Genomic DNA, 22,223 nt, shown 5'->3' with positions numbered 1-22,223 from the left:
GGATACCTGTCCTTTTGTTCACTAACAGATAGTAACTGCCTACATTGTCAGCACTGTGCTGGATGCTGAAATTCAGGAATGAATGAAACTATTCAGGCATAACATATTTGGAAGAGTGATCAATAAGGGCTTGTGATAAACTGGACATGAGAAGTGAAAACCAAACGACACCAGGGTTCCTGGCCTGGGCAGTGGAGAGGGCACTGGTGCATTGATGAGAGGAGGTGGAAGTGGTGTGAGAGGCAGAAGAGAGGCCAACGCTGGACCTGGCCAATGTGAGGGTGCTTGTGATGGCCAAGCAGACAGGTCCCTCAGGTCCTGGAGGGTTGGGGTATGGAGCTCAGGAGGGACAGCTGAGATGCAGCTGAGGTTAGAGAGGGGACTGCAGCCAGAGAGCACAAGGTGAGAAGAGCAGGGCCAGGGCTGTGAGGCTGAGACAGTGCATCCTTGAGAGGGAAAGACGGACACATCTAAGTGCAGGCAAGATGGAGCAGCAAAAACTGAGATGCAGAGAGAGGGGACGAACAAGGACAGGGATTAGGTTTTGGGATTTTCATCAGTGGAATTAAGCAGCCCATGCTCTTTTCTGTCTGGCTTTTTACACTCAGTAGAATTATTCTGAGATCCATTCATCTTGCTGTGTGCATCAACAGATTATTCTTTTTTCTTGCTGAGTAGTTTTCCACTGTTTGGATATACCACTGTTCCTTTATACACCCAGCTGTCATTGGGCTGTTTCTATATTTCAGCTATTTCAAATAAAGCTGCTATGAAAACGTGTGAACAAGTCATTGTATGGACATGTGCTTTCTTTTTCTCTTAGAAAAGGAAAAGGAGTAAGATGGCTGGGAGATACTGTAAGCATGTGCTTCAGTTTTTAAGAAACTTCCAAACTCGTTATCAAACTGACTGTACCATCTTCCATTTCCACAACTAGTGAGTAAGAAGTCCAGTCCCTCCACATTTTCAACACGTTAGTCAGCCTTTTACACTTCAACCATTCTAGTAGGTGTAGAAGCAGCTCATTATGGTTTCAATCTTCATTTCCTTAGTGACAGATGATCTTGAACCTCTTATTCATGTGCTTCTTTGCCATCTGTATATCTCCTTAGATGTATATCTTTTTCTGTGTATATTCTTAGGTAAAGTGAATGGTCAAATCTTTTTGACCTTTTTTTAAAGTTAAACTTTTCATTTTCTGAGATTCACATGCAGTTGTAAGAAATAAGGCAGTGACCCTTGTACCATTTACTCAGTTTCCCCCATGGTGATATAATTTTTGCTTCAACCATCAAACATAACTCAGAAAACTCAAGAGAAAAAGGAAAAGAAATATTTATTGTATTTAACCATGTTTTACTTTTATTGCTGTTCTTTCTTCCTTCCTGATGTTCCAAGACTGTTTCTTTTATCACTTCCTTTCTCTTTAGAAACACTCCTATAGCCATTCTTTTAAGGTAGGGCTAATGTCTTGATTTCACCTTCATTCCAGAAAGACATTTTTTCTGGATATAGAATTCTGGGTTAACAGTTATTTTCAGCATTTGGAAAATGCTGTGCCACTTCCTTCTGGCCTGTTTTATTTTGTCTTGTTGATAAGAAGTCTGCTGTTATTTTTTTTAATTTTTTTTCCTTAAAGGTAATGTATCATTTCTTTCTCACTGCTTTCAATTTTTTTTTCTTTTTCTTTATTTTTCAAAAGTTTGGCTATAATGTGTTTTGGTGTGAATTTCTTTGGATTTATCCTATTTGGACTTTCTAGGTTACTTGAATCTGTAAGCTTATGGGTTGTTGTTTTTTGCCAAATTTGGCCGGTTTTCAGCCACTACCTTTTTGAGTACTTTTTCACCTCCACCCTACATTTCCAGAACTATTTCCAGAACTATTCCAGAACTCTGGTGACATAAATATTAGGCATTTTGTTATAGTCCTGCTGGTCTCTGAGGTTCTATTCACTTTTCTTTCAGTCTCTTTTCTCTGTTTTTCAGATGGTATCATTTCTATTGATGTTTTCAAGTTCACTGATTCTCTTCTCTGGCCCCTCCATTCTGCTCATGAATCCATCCAGTAAATATTTTATTTTGGTTATTACATTTTTCAGTTCTAAAATTTCCATTTGGTTCTTCTTTACATCTTCTATTTCCTTCCTGAGATTGTCTATTTTTTCATTTGTTCCAATGCGCCTGTAATTGCTTATTAAAGCATTTTTATGATGGCTTCTTTAAGAGTCTCATCAGATAATTCTAATATCCCTGCCATCTCTACATCAGTGTTCCTACATTGCCCTATGTCATTCAAGTTGAAATTTTCCTTGCTCTTGACATGGTGACTGGTTTTTGATTTCTGAAATCTAGATATTTTGGATATTATGTTGTAATACTTTGTATTTTATTTAAACTCTCCATTTTAGCTGGCTTCCACTGACTCTGCTCCAACAGGGAGAAAGCAGCACTGCCTGGTTATTGCAAAGTGGGAGCAGATGTCTGGGTTTCTCACTAGGGACCTTGAGGGAGGCAGGAGCTCCTCACTACTGCTGGGTGACAGTAGAAGTTCTGTGACCTAGTAGGTTTCCTCAGATAACACCTCAGCTGGGACAGGCAGGGGTATCTGGGTACTGCTCCTCACATGGCCTTTACCAACCCCCAGGGTGCATGGCCTCATTGCTGTGGAGTGGTGGCAGAAGTCTTGTCTCTCCACTCAAGCAGGAAGTGGAAGAGGCACCTTGTGACTGCCAGGTGAGGGTGGAAGTCCAGGTCCCCCTTTACTCTCCACTGGCATTATGGGGGGGCGTGTGGGGGGGTCCCTGTTAATGCCTGGAAGGGATGAGTAGAATTGGTATGATTTCTTCTTTAAATGTTTGGTAGAATTCACTAGTGATTCCTTCTGGGCCTGGAGTTTTCTTTGTGGAAAGGTTGTTAACTACCAATTCAATTTCTTTAATAAACACAGGGCTACTCAGATTATCTATTTCTTCTTGAGTAAAGTTTGGTAGTTTGTGTTTTTCAAAGAATTTGTCCATTTTATCTAATTTGTCAAATTACTGGCATAACCTTGTTCATAATATTGCTTTATTATTCTTTTAATATCTATAGAATCTGTAGTAATGTCACTTCTCTCAGTCCTAATTTTTTTTTCTTTTTCTTTCTTTCCTTTTTTGGCTGCTCTGTGCAGCTGTGGGATCTTAGTTCTCTGACCAAGGATCAAACCCAGGCCCCATGAAGTGAGGGTGCAGAGTCCTAACCACTGGACAACCAGGGATGTCCCAAGTCCTAATCTTTTTAATTAGTATCTTCTCTTTTTTTTTCCTCTGACAAAACTAAAGGTTTATGAATTTTATTGCTCTTCTAGGAGAAGCAGTCTTTGGTTTTTATTGATATTGTTACATTGTTCAAGGGTTTAACTGTATAATATTTTCTAATTTCCCTTTGATTTCTTATTTTACATATAGGTTATTAGAAGTATATGATGCACTTTCCAAATATTTGGAGATTTTCCAGATAGCTTTCTGTTATTGATTTCTACATCAATTTCATTGTGGCCAGAGAACGTACTTGGTATAAATTGAATCCCTTTAAATTTACTGAGACTCATTTTATGGCCCAGAATATGGTCTATCTTGGTAAATGTTCTGTGTGCACTTTTAAAAAATGTGTACTCTGTGGTTTTTGGAGGGTTCTCTAACTGTCTATTAGGTCAAACCACTTGATAGTGGCCCTTTGCATGACACTTTTAACTTGAATTAACATGAAAACTTGAAAAATAATTTCTAGGCAATACTGAAAAACACATCCAAATTCCACCAATCCCCTTAAAATAGTCCACTTAATGTACTTAAGTTAATAAAACTAGAGAAAGCTTAAAAGAAAAAAACAATAAATTTCATGTCAAGAAAAACAAATAACCCAATCAAAAAATGGGCAGAAGCCCTAAACAGACATTTCTCCAAAGAAGACATACAGATGGCCAACAGATACGTGAAAAGATGTTCAACACCAGTAATTATTAGAGAAAAGAAAATCAAAACTACGAGGCATCACATCATACCAGTGAGAATGGCCATCATCAAGAAGTCTACAAAACGATAAATGTTGAAGAGGGTGTGGAGAAAATGGAACCCTCCTATACCATTGGTAGGAATGAAAACTGGTTTGGAGGTTCCTTAGAAAGCCAAAAAACAGAGTTGCCTTATGATTCAGCAATCCCATTCCTGGGCAAATATCCAGAAAAGATGAAAGCTCTAATTCAAAAAGATACATGCACCCCAATGTTCACAGCAGCACTATTTACAATAGCCAAAACATGTAAGCAATCTAAGTGTCCACTGACATATGAATGGATAAAGAAGATGTGTGTGTCTCTCACAGACAATAGAATACCACTCAGCTATAAAAAAAGAATGAAATATTGCTATTTGCTGCAACATGGATGAACCTAGAGATTATCATACTAAGTGAAATAAGTCAGAAAGAGAAAGACAAAAATCATACAATATCACATATGTGGAATCTAAAAAATGATACAAATGAACTTATTTACAAATCAGAAACAGACTCACAGACACAGAAAACAAATTTATGGCTACCAAAAAGGACAGGAAATGGGGAGGAATAAATTAGGAGTTTGGGATTAACAGATACACACTACTTTATATAAAATAGATAAACAACATGATTTATGTTCCAATAATAAAATTGCCTTTACTTTTGATTTCTGCTAGTGATTGCTTCTTAAAAATTTTGAAATAGCATCAAACAGAAGTTATAATTTTCAGAGAATTATGTTCCTTTATAATAAAATAAATTATGTTTGAAAAAAACATTTTCATGTCATGAGATTACTGACCTACAACCCAAATTAGAGAATTACAAAATATTGGCGCTGATGGGACCTCAGAGACTACAGTGAACATCTCATTTCACAGAAACTCTGAAAGACCCGGCAACATAGCACACTGAACCCCTGCTGACCACGCCTCCCCCACGTCCCCATTTACCTGCTCCACCATGCAGAAGATGTGAGCATCATCCTGCTGGAAGCGCCTAACACAGGTCAAGCCACTCACAGTTCCTGACGGCTCATTCCTGTGAAGAACTCCGAAGTCGGCAAATCTAATGGGCATTTCCCTCCAAGATCGTGGACGATGGGCAAACATCAGACTAGAAAAGATGCAGTGGCACACAGCTTTTCCTCAGCATGGAGAAGTTAATGCTCTAAGTGTCAATAAGTTACAATTAAGTGCCTCAGGATTCGTAAACACCTTATTCTGGTTCTTAGATCACCAGTTAAAAATTTCTTCTCCCACGAATCAGTGAACCTTGAATTTACATCACTGCATACTCTGAGAAAGAACCCCATTAAGTCCTGCAGGATGCTGCTCCTTACTCTCATTCTCCCAGGGAGTTCCCACTTATTGTTTACAATCCATTTCCAAGGCTACTTCTTAAGTGAAGCAGCCCTGGATACTCCCCTAGAAGGGCTAGTCAGTCTTGCCTCAGGCTCCAAGAGGAGCTGGAATCGCCACGATTGTGACACAGGTCTTACCATTTTCTATTTTTATAACTGACTGTCCTCATAAAATTGAACTTCTTTTAGTCTTTACTGAAAAGGGCAAAGAGCTTTCTTCAATGCTCAGAGGTTTGTTTTGAGTAGTTACCTTCTAAGGTAAATTTATTTGAAACTATGTATGCTGATGATACAAAGCTACAATAGTTGGGATTTCTTTTTTGTGGAGAATTGTATCTGTTCACTTTCAATTGTAAAATCTGCTTCTCTTACAAGGTTGCATTTGCAAGCAATGCAACTTTATGATAATTACATTCTTTCATAGACACTAAGACAACCTTGATTGTAAGATGTACTGTTATTTTATATGCCACTGAGAAAGAAGATAACCATTGATTAAATCACAGCATAATGCTAAGAGACCAATCATAAGATGGGTCCCAATTTCAGGAACGCTGAAATGTGGGGGAAAAGGTTTCTGAGAATCAATGAAATCCAGTCATTGATTTTGACTTCACTGGTCTTGTTACAATCAAGTATGTAAAAACTAGATGTTCTGCAAATATATATATTTGAAGTGTATTACTATTAGGAAGAGAAATATTGTAACAATTATAAAGTTGACGTGTAACATTATCCTCTGAGAAGCACAAATTTTAAATAGTGTCCCGCTAACATCCCACACCTGCCAAAGAGCAAACATATTTCAAAAAGTAAATTCATTCTCCAGAATGAAATAGCTTGGTAAAGATGATTTCTAATCACCACTCTTCATATTAAAGGAATCACTTAATTCCGAAAAGCAAAATAATATTAAAAACTAATTGTGAGGAAGTATTATGCACTCACAGGCACAGATCTGCTTCACTTTTAATACTCACCAGTGCCCTGGACAATTCATGGGCTTAAGGGCAAAAGTATCCTTGTCAATGTCAAAGGTGAACATGTTGTCACTGTAATGCTGCCAGTGTCCGGAGGCTTCCCAGAGCTTACTGCTGTACATGTTGGGGGAGAGCACCTCCGTGAAGCTGCGTCGGTGGTACTCCTCCTAAAGGAGACGCGCGCATAAAGTTAAAATCTGCTGGGATAGGTCACAACTCCAGGCAAATAACACTGTGAACAAAGATTTTTAAAATTCAGGATTATGTCACGTTAATTCACGGTTAATATGCCCTTGGTTTTAACTGTGGTACTTTACGGATCATGCAAGAAAGATTAATGTATGCTCAGCCTCATTTTCACACTAACTATATTTTATAGTATAATAATATATAGTAAATAATGTCTCAATTCTTTGAGAATTAGTAATTGACATACTATATATATAAACTTTTTATAACTACAAACTCCCAAATCCTTGCACATTCTAGAGAAACAGCAGGGTTTTTTTTTTTCCCCTATGGCTTAAGAGGTAGAATGATTTTATAACTCAATAAGCTTCTGAGGGCAATGTTGCATGTTAATTTACAGTTTTGATCCATTTAGTTTTAAACAGAAATAAAGTTGGTTATTTGAATCTGTAACATTTTAAGTGGTTGCTGTCTACTGAGTCATGAGCTGGCTTCGCTCCTTTGCTACCAATCAACAGCTTCCCTAATTCCATCATTGGGGTCAGGAAAAGAGAGTCTAGACTTCAAGCAGAGTTTTTCTTTTACTTTAACTTTGTTTTATTTTTTTTTCTACTAGTTATCTATCTGATGATCTTTGTTCAATGTTTCTTAGAGTTTCAACATCTGTTAATCATTTATGGGCATCTGGCACAAATCTAGATCACCACATTTAGCTAAGTAAAAAATATATTTTTTTTTATATAATTAAAAAATGTAAAACATACTATTTCAAAATGACTAACAAGAATAGTTTTGCATCAGTGACAGGGATATATTACTTGTTAGTCTTCAGCTGAGCATCTTTCGGTCCAGTCATGAAGAGCACAGTCATCCAGTAAGCTCCTTTACCTGATCTTTGTTTTTATCAAATCAGAAAATTTCAATAAAATTATATAGGTCACTGTGAATGGCAATAATTACTTGGTGGTAAGTCAGATGGCTCCATATACTCAGATTAAACAAGGTCCCAGAAATTAAAGGGGTTTTTACATTTTGCTTTGTTTTTACAATAGGTTACTTTTAAAGCTTAGTTCAGGAGATAGTAATCAATGGAGTTTTTAACCCACTCTGGACACAATCATGTTAGGAATCTATTCTGTTGAGGTATTTGGAAATGACTTTAAACTATGCCCTATGAGGGGAAGCGTCATTATGTTTACAACTTATTTAATGCAGTTTTATGCCTTTATTTTATACTTCATCTCTGTATGTTATAACATGAGTAGGTCATATATGTACAGTTTTGTCTCTCCCACACACACATACACGTCAGAGAGGGAGAAAGCAAACTGGCAAAATTAACAACTCATGAATTGAGATGATTCACATGAATGCTCACTGTACTGCACTTTGACTTTTCTGTAGATTTGAACTTTTAAAAAGAAAATGTTGGGGAAAAATAATATCTGAGTCCATGTCATCAATTTCTTTCTCTAAAGAAAAAAGAAAATCAAGTCTGAGAAAAGAGAAAAGTCATGATGACTGAGCAGTCTATAGCTCAGTCTGATCTGATGAAATCCTGAAGGCTTATTCTGAAGATTAAAAAGCATATTTCATCCCTGCAGTAATAGTTTCAGACCATAGAAAGTACTGAATCTCCACCTGCACCTGTGATCTGGCCACCAGAAATAGCACCTAAATATCAGTGTCACAGAGAAATTCTTTTAAGTAATTTTTCATTATAAACACTAAAGCAATTCCACTTAAACAGCTCCTTTCCAAAATAACACTAAAATACCAGAGTTTTATTAAAAGCACAAATCTACAAGGCCAGAGAGAAAAGGAGGGGAGAGGACAGCTGTACGGTTAAGAATCTGGAAAGCAGATGAACGAGGGCTTAGCAGACCTGGGAAAGCTGAAACTGCATGGGAGAATCCCAGAAGCGAGCCTGTTCTGGCTGGACATAGATTTCTTGACTTCACATTTTTAAGGCATTGTTCCTGTCTTCTGTATTTTAGGGTTTCCACTGAAAATTTCATTTCTTTGATGACTAATGATGGTTAGCATTTCTAATGTGTTTTTCTGCTGTTTCCATTAACAAAATCAAATATCTAGGGATAAATCTGATGAAAGATGGGTAAGACCTCTAAAATAGCAACAATAAAATATTGCTGAGGGAAAATAAATACCTAAAAGAACTGATAAGATTTCTGTATTTATGGATTGTTAAACTCAGTGCTGCTCAGGTGTCAATTATCTGCAAATTAATCTATAGACTGAGTGTAATTCCAATCAAAATCTCAGCAGGTTTTTTTTTCTTTTTTAGAAAACAGACAAGCTTGCTGTAAAATTTATATGGAAATACAAAGAATAGTCAAAATAATCTTGAAGAAGAATAATAAAATTAAAGAACTTAAACTACTGACACCAAGACTTAAAATACAGTAACCAAAGTGGTGTGGTATTGATACAAGACCAGACAACAAAGGAATCAAAAGAACAGAATAAATACCCCAAAAATATATATATGTGACGATTTGGTTTAGGACAAAGATTCCGCTACAATAATAAATGGTACTGAGGGTACTGGATAACCACAGAACCTAAAAATGAATCCAAGGTAAATCATAGCCTTAAGTATGAAGGCAAACAAGTTTCTAGAACAGAAGAAAGAAGAACAGCTTCATGACTCTGAAGTAGGCAGAGATTTCTTACACAGGACATGAAAAACACTAAGCAGAAAAGAAAAAATAATAAACTGGACTTCATTAAACATAAAAAATGTTGGTCCAAAGACATCACTAAAAAATAAATCAGTAAGCCACATACTGAAAGAATATACTTATCACGTATATTTAACTGAAGACTCAGATTCAGAATATATGAAAAAATTCCTACAAATCAATAATAAAAAGGCAAACAACCCAGTGTTTTAAATGGGCAAAATATTTAAACAAGAACGTCACAAAAGGGAAATCTAAATGGCCAATAAGCGCATGAAAAGATTCTCAACATCACTGTTCATCAGGGAAATGTAAAATAATGCCATTATACCAAGTGTTAAAAAAGAAATAACAAGCGCACAGTGGGGCCACTTGCCCCCAAGACAGCAAACCAAGACAGTTTCAAGCCATCCCAGAGATGTGATCTTTATAACAGCCCATCTGAAATGTCCTAATCAGCACTGGCTGAGGTAACTGCCTGAGAAAGACCCTGCTGTTCCTCCCCCAGTAGGAGCCTGCCAGAAACAATGCTTTCTTTTCATTTGCTAACCGCTTCTTGTCCCCTCCCATCCTTCTACCTATAAAAACCTTCCATTTTGTACAACGCCTCCTACTGCTGCTGATTCTGGAATTTTTGAATAAAGCTAATTAGTTCTTCACATTTACTCAGCTGAATTTTGTTTTTAACAGTGCAGAACAACTAAATGGTCATATATTCCTAGAAGGAATAGTAAGTGGTTCAACTACATAAAAACTGTCCAGCATTTTCTTTAAAAGTTAGTCATTTCTACCGCAGGACCTAGCAATTCCACTCCCAGGCAAATCCCAAAGAGAAGCGGGTTCTTGGGAGGACCAAAGACGTGATCAAGAATGTTCACAGTAGCTTCATACATAATGGCCCCAAATGGAAACAACCTACATGTGCACCTACTGGAGAATAAATAAACAGATTGTACTAGAGTCATAAAATGGGACAACTCAAAGCAACAGGGAAAAAACTATTATACACACAACCTGGATGAATCTCACACCTTAAGTTGAAAACAAGAAGCCAGAAACACAATAGTGAACACTATGATTCCATGTCATGAAGTTTAAGACCAAGGGCAATTAATCTATGGCGACAGAAATCAGCATAGAGATGATCTCAGGGGAGAGGAAGGGACACAGGTATCAACTGGGAAGAGACCCAAGAGGACACATGACAGGATGGAAGGTTCTTGGTCTTGATTTGAGTGTGGCTGGTAGATGTGCACACACGAAATACTTCAGATTCGTCCACTTTAATGAATGTAACTTATATTTCAATCAGTAGCCTCCACCCAAATGCAGTAATATTGTTAGGGAACTGTTGACTGAAACTGCCCACCTTGGCCAGGCACGATGATAACCACTTGCCTGAGTTGTCTCACAACAGGAGGTCCCAATAAAGAACAAGGCGCTGCCCCTGAAAACTAACTGGGAGAATTCGGGAGAGGCCAAAAGGATGGAGGACACGCCAGCCCATAATATGTCCCACCAACCTCCCAGAGTGCTTGGCACTGGAATCCATCTTAGCTGAGAGATGTGCACATCACCAGGAAGGGCCCTGAGTCAGACCCAATATGGGCCAAGCAAGATGACTGGCCAGAGACAACTCAGCAACTAACCCCATCACCATAACCCTGAGACTGTGACCCACGTGGAGAGCAGTCCTCCTGGGTTCCCTTACCCTCCTGCTCTCCACCCAGTGCCCCTTCCCAATAAAGTCCTTTGCTCTGTCAGCACGTGTGTCTCTTCAGACAATTCATTATTTCCAAGTGTTAGACAAGAGCCCACTCTCAGGCCCTGGAAAGGGTCCCCCTTCCTGCAACAACATAAGGGACCCAATGCAAGAACCACTCCAATGAGCCTAACACGTGGAACCAGGAACAACAGTTTTTAATCAGCAGTTTTAAGCTACTTGGTTTTGGGACAGTTTTCTAGGCTGTGACAGAACAGACAACCAGGACAGAATGTATGCTGGAAGTGGGTGCTGCTGCAACAGTAACCCTAAAACAGGAGGCTGTGGCTTTGCGGCCAAGTGGTGGGCAGAGCTAGAAGGGCCTTAAAGACACTGTGATGACATGAACACTGATAGTGCGGAAAACGTTACTGGAAGTTGGAGAAAAGAGGACTCTAGTTACGTGGTGCCAGAGATTTGGTAATCCTGCCTCCCCAGGTAACACGGAAAACAGGAAAAGTCCCCAAAGAACTCACAGACTTAGCTGGGGGTGTCTGAGCAGAATGTGGAAAGGGACAGAGGACTTCTAATTGCCTGTGACAAAATACAAGAAGACAGAAACTAGAGAGAGTACTGTTACGTTCCTGGCTAAATTTAGAGAAGATACAAAGGTGGCAGGACATACTGGGTTCAAAAATAAAACTTTCTCACCTTCAGACCCTCCCAGCAAAAGACTCACAAGACTCTTGACAACAAAGGTAATACCTTAAGGGTGCGACTGTCTGCTCTTTGCAAAGACCTTGGAATAAGCTGAGTACCCAGTGGGGGATTAAGAGTCTTAAGACTCAGCTTTGTACACTCAAAGATGAGGCTTTTATATTTTTAAGTGTCATCTCCCAGCAGCCTCCAAGGCAGCCCCAGGTAGAGAAGGATCTGTCCCAGAAAGAGATGCAGGAATGGCTTTTATCTAAGCATTGATTATAAACACTGTATGTAAAAGTGCCCCCCACACTCTTAAAGGAACTGTGCTAGCTGGCATTGAAAGGGACAGAGAGCATGAAAAGAAATGAAGTCTCTGGACCCCAACAGTCACAGAAGGCTGGAGACACTGAGAAAGCTGCTCAGAGGTCCACATGGACAGGGAGGCTGACTCGGAATCAGGGCCCAGCAGAAATAGAACTGAGTCTGGATCAACATGCGTTTTCTGACCCTGGAGCAGGGAAAACGGGTGGGAATCGGGGTTTGGACAAATCACTGACCCCAGCACCTCCTCCTCCCCCAACCCCTTCCTGAGTAGGAATGTCCACGGCCTCCCACTCCTCCATCATCATTTTATAATGTGGTGAGGGGGGAAGGGAGTGGGGTGGTCCACAGGTCTTACACCGATGAGAACTGTATCTGATGCTCTCTACCTCAGGGGCTACACCTGAGAGACCTAATCAGATGACGAGTTACTAGGTTCTGATCTGATGTGGTAACCAGATGAGACTCAGAAGAGTTTTTACTCAATAGTCGAACACACTCAAAGGGCAGAGCTGATTCTCCTCCAGCCTCTGGGGCCTGAAGAGACAAAGAGCCACCAGACATGCAGCTGGAAGTCCCGGGGGCCAGGCCCTAGAAACAGGGGCAGCCTGTGTCCCATCCAAACACAAGTCCAGCCCTGACTCAGCTCAGTCTCTGGACTGAGTGCTCCTTCTTTCGTTCTGGCGATGGGTAACTGCTCAAGTGGGAGAAAACATCACCTGGAGCCTCTGCTATTATGTTTACATACAACATTCAGCATAGGATAGAAAATTATTAGCTATGGAAAGAGGCAAGACCACATAATGGAAAATCAAGAGAAGGTGAAGTCTCTGAAAGTTTTTTTCTTTTTTAACATGGAAAGGCCAGGCCGATCTCCTCAGACAAGGATATATGGGGGTTCAGAGTTCTTCACTTCATCTGTGTCTGCCAACAATTCCCTTTCCAAGCCTCAGAGACCCCATCCTTCCCGCCAATGCCCTTACCTCAGCGTAAGAGACCACTGGGCTTATGTATATAAATCCTGCAACCCATACAATCAGGCCTTGGGCCTGATCATCAGCCATGTCTGTCTTGCATCTATAAAAGATAAAAGATTCCCTTAAGGCCACCATAGAGGCGTCCTGTTTATTCTCCACACATTCCATCCCCAACCCAGGGGGCTTCAGTGAGTCTTCAGGTCTCACCTCCCCACTCTCTGATCTCCTCTCATGGCTAAGCTGTGGCCAACGCCTGTGGAGGGCATGCAGCCCAGGCAATAGAACCCATGGAGGTCAGCCTCCAGGCACACAGCAGAGAAGAGGAGGAAGGAAACAAGTCAGAGAGTAACCAGTACAGGCTGTGTACCTTCTCAGGAAGGCACTGCAGAAGGTGACTCCCCCCACAAGAAGGATAAGCAAGGGTCAGGGAAGAGGGGACTCAGCACAGCAAAGACACGAGGGGAGTAGCCAGGGTGACGATGAAAAGAAGTCCTAAGACAGCAGTTGTCAAAAATCTTAGCAGCAAGTCAGTTCTGGAGAGAATGGACCAAATTTGGAAAAAACATTTTTTTTTACTTGGAGATTACCTGAATCATCAGAATACGCTATAAGGAGTTTCAGAGTTTTGATAGAAAGTTGAGGATGAATTAGTGATGGGCACATAGAAAACTGAGGAAATGAAAGTTCTAGGTAATTATTAATTACAGGAAAGACAAAGAAAGCACAGAAAGGAAATGTAATGCTAGCAGCCCACCTGGATCACCTCTGAGCAGTATCTATATATTGTCCTAATGAAGACTTTCTACTCTATGAACTTGTACTACAAGTAACTATATTACAAAACTGTTTTTTCACTCTTTGCTCTGGAGCTGCCAAATCACCCTGGAGTCACATCATAGACAACTTGGGGGTCGGGGGGCGCCAGTGCTCCAGGGACCATATCCTGAAGAGCAATAATACTGCACAGTTTACATTCTGTGCCACACACAACACTTCCTCCTTTCTTCTCTCCCAGGGAGTCCCATACTTGGTCTGAAGTTTACCTTTCTATCGTACATACTCTAGAAACTTACACAGACAAGAGGTACATTTAATGAAGTCCAAGGATAAATGTAAATATTTAAAGAAAATACAAATTGTCTCAATGTTTTTAGTAGAAGGCATGATGTGGCATTTCTCTTTGAGGTTCAAAATTCTTAGTATTATTAAAATAAAATTAATGGAAATGCTTGGCCATTTTATAATGAGAGAAAAGAGCAAAATGTGAAATGTTGAGTAAGTATAGAATGTTTTAAAAATTAACTTACTCGTATGAAATCCATAAGTGTATTATAAATGAAGGCTCCTCTGGGAAGGAAGAAACAGCTTCCAGGACTCAGATCATGGAAAAAGAAAAGTTCTTGTTCCTAGATTAAAACAATAATTGCATTTCAAATTTCACTGTTGCATAATATTTACTGTACATATATGATATGCTAGGAATAAAACATATACTCAGTTATTTCCGATTGTAATATTAACATTCCAAAGTCCCTCAATACTGTACTTGAATCTAACTGTATGTAACAGCACATGCAAAATTACAACTCATAGTTATGGTTACTCAGCTTTGAACTTGGCTTTTATTTCACCTTGTATTTACTGCTGATTTCTTCCTCGGCACCTTGAAGTATGGATCTTATGGCAGACAACATGGCTGGAGGTGGGCTCTGACATCAGCATGCCCATCATGCCGAGAACCTGCCGAGAACCTGCCCAGAAGCCACCACCATCCAGTGTCAGTCCTCGTGCCACCCCGCATGCTACCCAGCAGAGCCAAGGACACAGAGCTCCACAGCGAATGCCTGGCTATAACAGCTCCTATGTGGCAGGACTGGGAGTTAAACCCAGGTCTGCCTGCTTGCAAATCTTCTTTGTTTCTGCTCTGTTTCCCAAATACAAAGTATATTATCAAGTATACACTTTTCTTTAAAGTTATTTTTATATCATGATAAAAATGAAAGGTGCAATTGTTTAAATCTAATAAAAAATACAAGAAGGAAAGAGGTTAGAAGACATTGGGGTAGGAGCATGGAAGAACGCAGCAGCAAACCATGAGCGCCAGCAAAACAGAAGAAAGGAGAGGAGAAGAAGAAGAAATGTTAGTTTTAAGACACCCTAGCTCTGAGATGCGGTTGCAGACCAGCTCAGCGGGGTTCAGCAGGGCACACCTTCCCGATCCTTAGGTGATCCCAGGTCTTGGTCTCCTCCTGGAGCTCCTCCCAGGCTGCCATCATCTGGTCATCAGGAAAGGATATCCCATAGACCCTCTGCAGCGTTTCCATTTCAGGGTTGCCCTCCCAATATGTTGAGGAATTCTAGACATCAGACGAGATTTGGGTAAACACACCAAACCCTTGGTTACGAATAAAACTGCTCTGATATATGTACAGCTGGTTCACACCAGGGGCCTGAGCTGCCCTGGACTTTGGTATCAGCCAGGTGTCCTGGACCACTGCCCCGCAGATACCAAAGGATGACTATACATGGTTTCCCACCCTAACATCAGCATAGCTTACTTAAAGATGAGCTTTTGTAGACTTAGAATCTTAAACTGTTCCTAACTAAACCTTCCCAGCCCAAATTATACCATTAATCAGTACATTACGTAGCGAGTCTGCTGTGGATTCTAGGGATGAAAAGTGAGAAAGAAAGCGTGGAAATGAGGAAAGGCCAAGCACCAAGTGCATCACCCAGGAGGGGGCAGCAGAGGAAGGAGTGTGGGGACGTGTGGGAGGCCTGGCTGACATTCATCACCCCTCCTCCTCCTGGTGAGAAAACCAAGGCCCGGGAAGGGCAGGACCGCAAGGTCAGTCGCATGCCTCTTGGTTCCAGAGCGTGTTTTCTGCATCATACCACTCTATCCCTTCTTTTCCTCCTTTTCCTACAGTACATTATTTTCACATGCAGATAAACGTTCTTGTTCACATTAGGACAATTCAAGAAAACAACAGTATGCTGAACAATATCTTAACATAGATGAAAAAGAAATGCACTATAACACTTTTAGTAAGATTAAGTGATAAACAATTAAAGGCTACATATAATGTTCTAATTACCAAAATTCTAAAAAATTATATTATTTTTAGAAGCCCATATAAAAACCAAATAAGAATGTAGTGTTTTTAAGTGGCATGGTGTTCAGATTATAAAAGATATTATTGAACTACTGTCTTATCTAGTTCACATTAAGTTTACTGTATTAAGAAAAAAAACAATCCTTACCTTGAAAATTTTTATGGCTTTAATTTTTCCCGTGTGTCTTACATGGGGGCCTTTACAAAGGTCAACTAGTGGACCACACCTGTAATGAAATATTTAAAACATGCCCAGGCACAGTTATAGCTTCTTGGACTATTCATTAGAAACCATGTTCTATGTTTTGGGGCAATGTTTAATTTAGGAATAACTTAATTTAAATTAATTTTTAATTTAAGGAGCAGGAAAAGGTGATTCACCTAGTCTCAGATTCCAGTCTTCCCTCCTCGGCTCACATTCAAAAGCCACAGAATCTCTGGGAAGAAACTGTGCAGACAGAGGCAGCATTTTTCATTGTCACATCCTAAGGCTCTTAAAAACCTTCACTGTCATAAAATCAATAAGCCATTTCCCTGCTCTACACTAATTTTCAAAACCAAAATTATATGAGTTATAAAAATGCATTAACTTGATATTTTACAATAAAAATAAACTTCACCAAACCCATGGAATGCACAACACCAAGACTGAAGCATAATGTAAATGCTAGACTCTGGGCAGTGATGACGTGTCAGTGTAGACAGACTATAACTCATGTCCCATCTCTGCTGGGTGATCCTGACTGTGGGGAAACTGTGCATATATGGGGGCAGGAGTGTGTGTGGAACTCTCTGCACCTTCCTCTAAATTTTGCTGCGAATCTAAACTGCTCTAAAAAAATAGTCTATTTAAAAAGTAAATAAACTCAAGGGTTTTTGTTTGTTTTTAGGCCCTCCAGTTTCATGACAAGATGCCTAATTGTCTCTTGGTTTATAAAAACACTATACCGACTTACAATGTAAATCTCAGGCAAAAATTTAGATCAGAGATGACACCATTATTAAAGCAGACGGGGCTGCAGCTGGGGACTTGCCTGCACCTACACTGAACAAGGGACCACCAAACCCTAACAAGTGCAGACTTTTCTCCAAGTACAGAAACATTAACAGAGTTAAGATATAGTGCAGGTCAGAGAGGAGGCGACTTAACATCAACCAATTTAAGGAAAATTTAGTAAAGAAAGAAAGCTGTCCCTTAATTATTCCAACTAGTTTGAAGTATTTTTAGATTCACTGGCTAAAAAGTTAAAAATTACAATGAATACATAAAAGGATCAGATTATTCACCAAAGTACAATGAAGCTTTAAACGTGAAAAGGTCATTTCTTTACGTATTCTTCCCTGTCCAAGATGGAGGTTGTATGTCAACGCTCAGAGAAATGGGAAAAAATGCCTGATTATCATGAAAGACTTTAATAAGCTAATCTTAAATAATTCCATAGGGGAAAAAGCCATTTATTTTCAAAAATTAAATACGAGCCATCCCAATTGACAAAATAAGCATCAACGTTGTCCTAAGTTAAAAAAAAACCAAATGTCAAGTATTAAAAGCCAGAAATTTAAAACTTAGCATATTTTTTTCAATTTCTTCATTTATTTTTAAACTAAAATGGTTATACTAACATTTATTTGTATTATAGGTAACAAATAACAAAATCTTTTCAGGTCATTGGACAGTGGCAAAAACATAAGCATGGTATACACCTTCAGCATAAAATGGCCATGTGTTCATATTATCATTTAAGAAATGCACTGTGCACAGCTATGTGTAAAGGGCGTAGATTTTACTCACAGTATAATGAAGCCACAGAACCACAGTACTTGAGTGTGGAAAGGAAGTGCCCTGTGGAGGATGTTTGTAGTCATACTTAAACAGGGACCAGGTCTTCTCTGATGGGACCGTGAAGGTCACAGGGAGCCAGAGAGAGGAACACATAGGAACAGGGATGAGCAGTGCCCACAAGGCAGCTGAACAAGTGGACGGAAAAAGGGGCTGGGAGCCTAACATCCAGCAGAACTAAATGGTTTGGGTGGGTGCTCCCACTGGCCTCTGCCTCCCACCACTTCTCATCTCACTGTGAGTCCCGCTGATGCGTGGAGGGTGATGCTCTGGGACCCCAAACAAGGTGGAGGGTGTGGTAAGAGGCAGAGAAGCACTGCCCGAAGAGATGGCCCATGACAGCTCCCACTGCCCCTCAATAAGAATGTGGGAGGACAAACAGAATTCCTTCCCCTGACAGTCCCCCAAAATGTGAGGCCCTGGACAACACTCACAGGGAGAAAGATGCTGCTACAGCTAACAGCCAGAAAACAGAATGTGGGTTTTTAGTACCATCTTGATAAATACAAATGAGAAAACAACAATTCCCCTTTGGTGATAACATTTCAGAGTCCCCACCTATAGTAGTACTATACCAACTATGCAAATTTACAAACAGACCACCCACCAAAGACAAAATTGCTACTGTTAATGCCTTCAGATGAACCACTGAGCAGTGTTTAAAATTCACACACGTTACCTGTAAACTGTGGTTGTCGGCATGTTGACCTTCTCCTTCAGGATGCGGCACTTAAATTTATTGTACTACAAAGGAAAATACGTTTACATATTACCGCACAAAATGTTTAAGCGGGAAAAAATGTTCACTTTTTTCAGTACACGCTGAATGGGATGTCTGCTATGTTCTAAGTGCTGAGACCCTGGAGATACAAAGAGCTCACAGCCCAGAGCTGTGCCGTCCAGGACAGAGCAGGGAGCTCACATGGTCCCTGAGCATTTGAAATGCAACTGATCTGAAATGAGGTGTACCACAAGAGCAAAACATTGGCTTTCAGAGGCATAATGAAAAAAAAAGAAAAGAAAAGAATATAAAATAGCTCACTAATTATTTTTTATGTTGGCTACATGTTGAAGTAATATTTTTGATTTATTAGGTTAAATAAAATGTTATAAAAATTAATTTCATCTTTCTTTTACTTTTATAATGTGGCTACCAGAAAATTTAAGATGACATATGTGGCTCAGATTTGTGGATCACATTATTGGACAGCACTGTTCTAAAATATTCCAGTTTTAACTACATGAAATAAAATTCTGAGGACGTAGCTACATTATTAATTTGTGTAAAAATTAAAACAAAGTTTATAGTAAAAAATATAATTACATTAAAAAGCTTAGCAGACACTTTTCCTTTCTCTTCTGCTTTCATCACTATTACCATTGTGCTGGATACTTTATATTAAATAACTACTTAAAGGAGGTGGTTGTTGGGAGAAAAAAATAGATTTGTATGACAACTGTTTCATACTTATATGTTAAAATCAAATCATTTTTCTTCATAAAGTTTTGATTGAGTTTAGTTCTCAACCCACAGAATGGGAGAAAATAATTGCAAAGCACATATCTGATATGAGATTAATATCCAGAATATACCAAGAATTCCTACAACTCAACATCAAAAAATAAACAACTGAATTCAAAAATGGGGAAAGGATTTGAATAGACATTTCTCCAAAGATGATCTACAAATGACCAATAGGCACATGAAAAGATGCTCATCACTAGCCATTAGAGAAATGCAAATAAAAACCACAGTGAGATACTACCTCATGCCCACTGGAATGGTTAATATTAAAAAAAAAAAAAAAAGGAAAGGGAAGGAAAGGAAAGGGAAGAAAAAGTCAGGTTGGCAAGAATGTGGAGGAACTGGAACCCTGTGCATTGCTGATGGGAATGTAAAGTGGTACAACCACTGTGGCAAACAGTATGGCAGTTGCTCAAAAAATAAAACACAGGATTTCCATATAAATCAGTAATTCCACTTCTGGGTATATATTCAAAAGAACTGAAAGTGGGGACCTGAATAGATACACCTGTGTAGCAACAATTTTCTTAGCAGTCAAAAGATGTCCATTGACAAGAGTGAATAAAATGTGGTCCATCCATACAAACAGAATATTATTCGGCCTCAAAAGAGGAAGGCAATTTTGACACCTACAACATGGATGAATCCTGAGGACATGATGCCGAGTGAAACAGGCCAGTCACAGAAGGACAATTACTATATGATTCAATTTACATGAGGCTCTAAGAGCAGTCACTCTATGGAGACAGAAAGGGGTGGGGAGAGTAGGGAGTTAGTGTGACGGGTACAAGATTGCTGTTGGGAGGATCCAAGAACTCTGGAGACGGATGCTGATGACGGCTGCACAACAATGTGAATGTACTTAATGCCACAGAACTGGACACTTAAAATATGATTAAAACAGTAAATTTTATATTTTGGATAGTTTACCACACACAGAAAAAGAGCAGCTTCAACTTTTACCAAACTCACATCTACTTTTTAATTCAAGCCCACAAAATTAACGATATTGTATTCTCAAAGTATGTATTTTCTCTGATATTTGTGATTTAAAAAATAAAATTAAGATATTTAAGTACACTGGTTTAAACAATATAAAGAGAAAGTTCAAGTTTTATACAGGTTACTCCAGGCTAAAATCTATTTTTAAAATTAGCAGAAAACCCCAAAGAGGAAAAATCAGACTTTTATATATTTTTATTACTAATATTGTTGAGTTTAATAGCTGGAGTATTAACAATACTCAGAATTAATCGGATTTATAAAACACACAAATGAAAATTATTTACCCAGCCCTCTGTCTGCATTAAAAATTTCAACCAACCCATCTGGAACAATTTGGTGAGCAGCGGCCAATTATTTGTTAAAACCAGTCATCTGTATTAAATATTGTTCACATTTCCAGCATGAAATCACCTTAAACAGGTCCAGCAGGGCCTCCTTGCTGACTTCCAATCGTTCGAAAGGCTGCTGCTCTTTGATGATGGCCTCACACGCACTCTCTAGCGCTGGCAGCTCTGTGCTGGACATGGCCCTGCAGGGAAAAGCAGCAAGAATCAGCACTGATTGCTCAGATGTGATCCTAGACCTGTGGCCTTTGTCACCAGCTGACTAGCTTTCTACATAGAGGAATGTGGTACTTTACTGTCCAGGATTTCGGAGAGTCAATCATCCTTTCACCAGGCAGGTAACCCTACTTCTCAAAGAGGGAGACAGAGGCGTGAGCTGATGACCTGCCCTCGGTTCTCTGAACAGCCCTGTAGGACACTCCCCAGTTGGACCAAAAGCTCCTCCAGGGTCTCATCTTCTGGGTGATCTTCCTCATCCTTCACACATTTATGTTTTTGTCCAAAAACAGTGTGGAGTGCACCACGCCCCTGCCCTAGATAGTGAGATCCAGGCTGGGAAGAAGCTCTGTGAGCATGAACTGCAGGTCAGCCGCAGTTCTGGGCAGCCCCCAGCTCCTCTCAGGAACCCCTGTCTGTGCTCACACCCCTCCAGCCCTGTAGGCCGTCTGCATTCCTCAAACGAGCTGCACACACCCCCACCCAGGGCTGTCCCACAGAAGCCTGGGACGTTCTTCCCCCACCAGCCTCAGAGCTCACTCCCTCCCTCCATCCCATCCCTCCTTCAGGGTCACTGAGCTCTCAGCTGACCGCCTGCCTGCTTAGTCGCACCTCCCCTTCACAGCCCTCATCATCTCCAACAGCAGAAGGCTGTGTGTCTGTTTATGTTCATCTCCCTCAACCAGACTGCCGACCCCACAAGGACAGGCTGACCCGTCCACTGTGGAGTCAGCAGCACCAAGCCCAGAGCACACAGGAGGCATCAACACATCCTGTGGAATGACTCCTTTTGGGGGAGGGGGGTTGTTAACAGCAGATGAAGCTGGACAGGCTGGGAGCAGGAGCTGCAGAGTGCTGGGTGTTTAGTTAGAGGGGTCGCTTAGGCAGCGTGGAGGTGATAGATGGAGGGGAAGTGTACCACAGTCGTCCAGGCAAGGACACTATGGCTCTATGTTAAGGCAGAAGGCAGGGGGAGAACTACTTAGGGGATAAAACTGGCAGAATTGGATGGAGTGACTAGGAGATGGGGACTGGCGAGGAGCAGGGTAGGACTGGGAGGACCCTCAGGTTTCAGTTTTAACAGCTGGTGGTTTCCTTAAGAGCTATGAGAGGTAAGGAGGTGGGCCAGGGCTGGGCCTGCTGCTCGTGATTTCAAGCATAGATCTACGGAACATGAGGCCTCTGCGGACCAGCCCCTCTG

At 40.2% G+C, this 22,223-nt stretch overlaps 1 protein-coding gene across 4 annotated transcripts in view; it reads right to left on the bottom strand.

Annotated features, from left to right (window-relative positions):
* Positions 1–22,223, bottom strand: part of TARS3 (threonyl-tRNA synthetase 3) — a 46,728-nt gene that overhangs the window by 11,504 nt on the left and 13,001 nt on the right. For 3 of the 4 annotated variants that reach the window (XM_057722537.1, XM_057722538.1, XM_057722541.1), the window contains exons 6-12: positions 20,874–20,991; positions 18,612–18,676; positions 16,241–16,319; positions 15,187–15,333; positions 14,284–14,382; positions 6,384–6,550; positions 4,994–5,156 (exon numbers count right to left, since the gene is read on the bottom strand). In XM_057722537.1, coding sequence (XP_057578520.1) covers positions 4,994–5,156; positions 6,384–6,550; positions 14,284–14,382; positions 15,187–15,333; positions 16,241–16,319; positions 18,612–18,676; positions 20,874–20,991 — 838 coding nt within the window. The remainder of the gene's footprint in view (positions 1–4,993; positions 5,157–6,383; positions 6,551–14,283; positions 14,383–15,186; positions 15,334–16,240; positions 16,320–18,611; positions 18,677–20,873; positions 20,992–22,223) is intronic. The other variant, XM_057722540.1, reaches the window with a different exon arrangement.

Source organism: Hippopotamus amphibius, chromosome 2 (assembly GCF_030028045.1).
Source record: "Hippopotamus amphibius kiboko isolate mHipAmp2 chromosome 2, mHipAmp2.hap2, whole genome shotgun sequence".
In the NCBI taxonomy this organism is placed as follows: domain Eukaryota; kingdom Metazoa; phylum Chordata; class Mammalia; order Artiodactyla; family Hippopotamidae; genus Hippopotamus; species Hippopotamus amphibius.
Note: the sequence above shows the minus strand (reverse complement) of the source record. Positions and strands in the feature narration are given on the sequence as shown.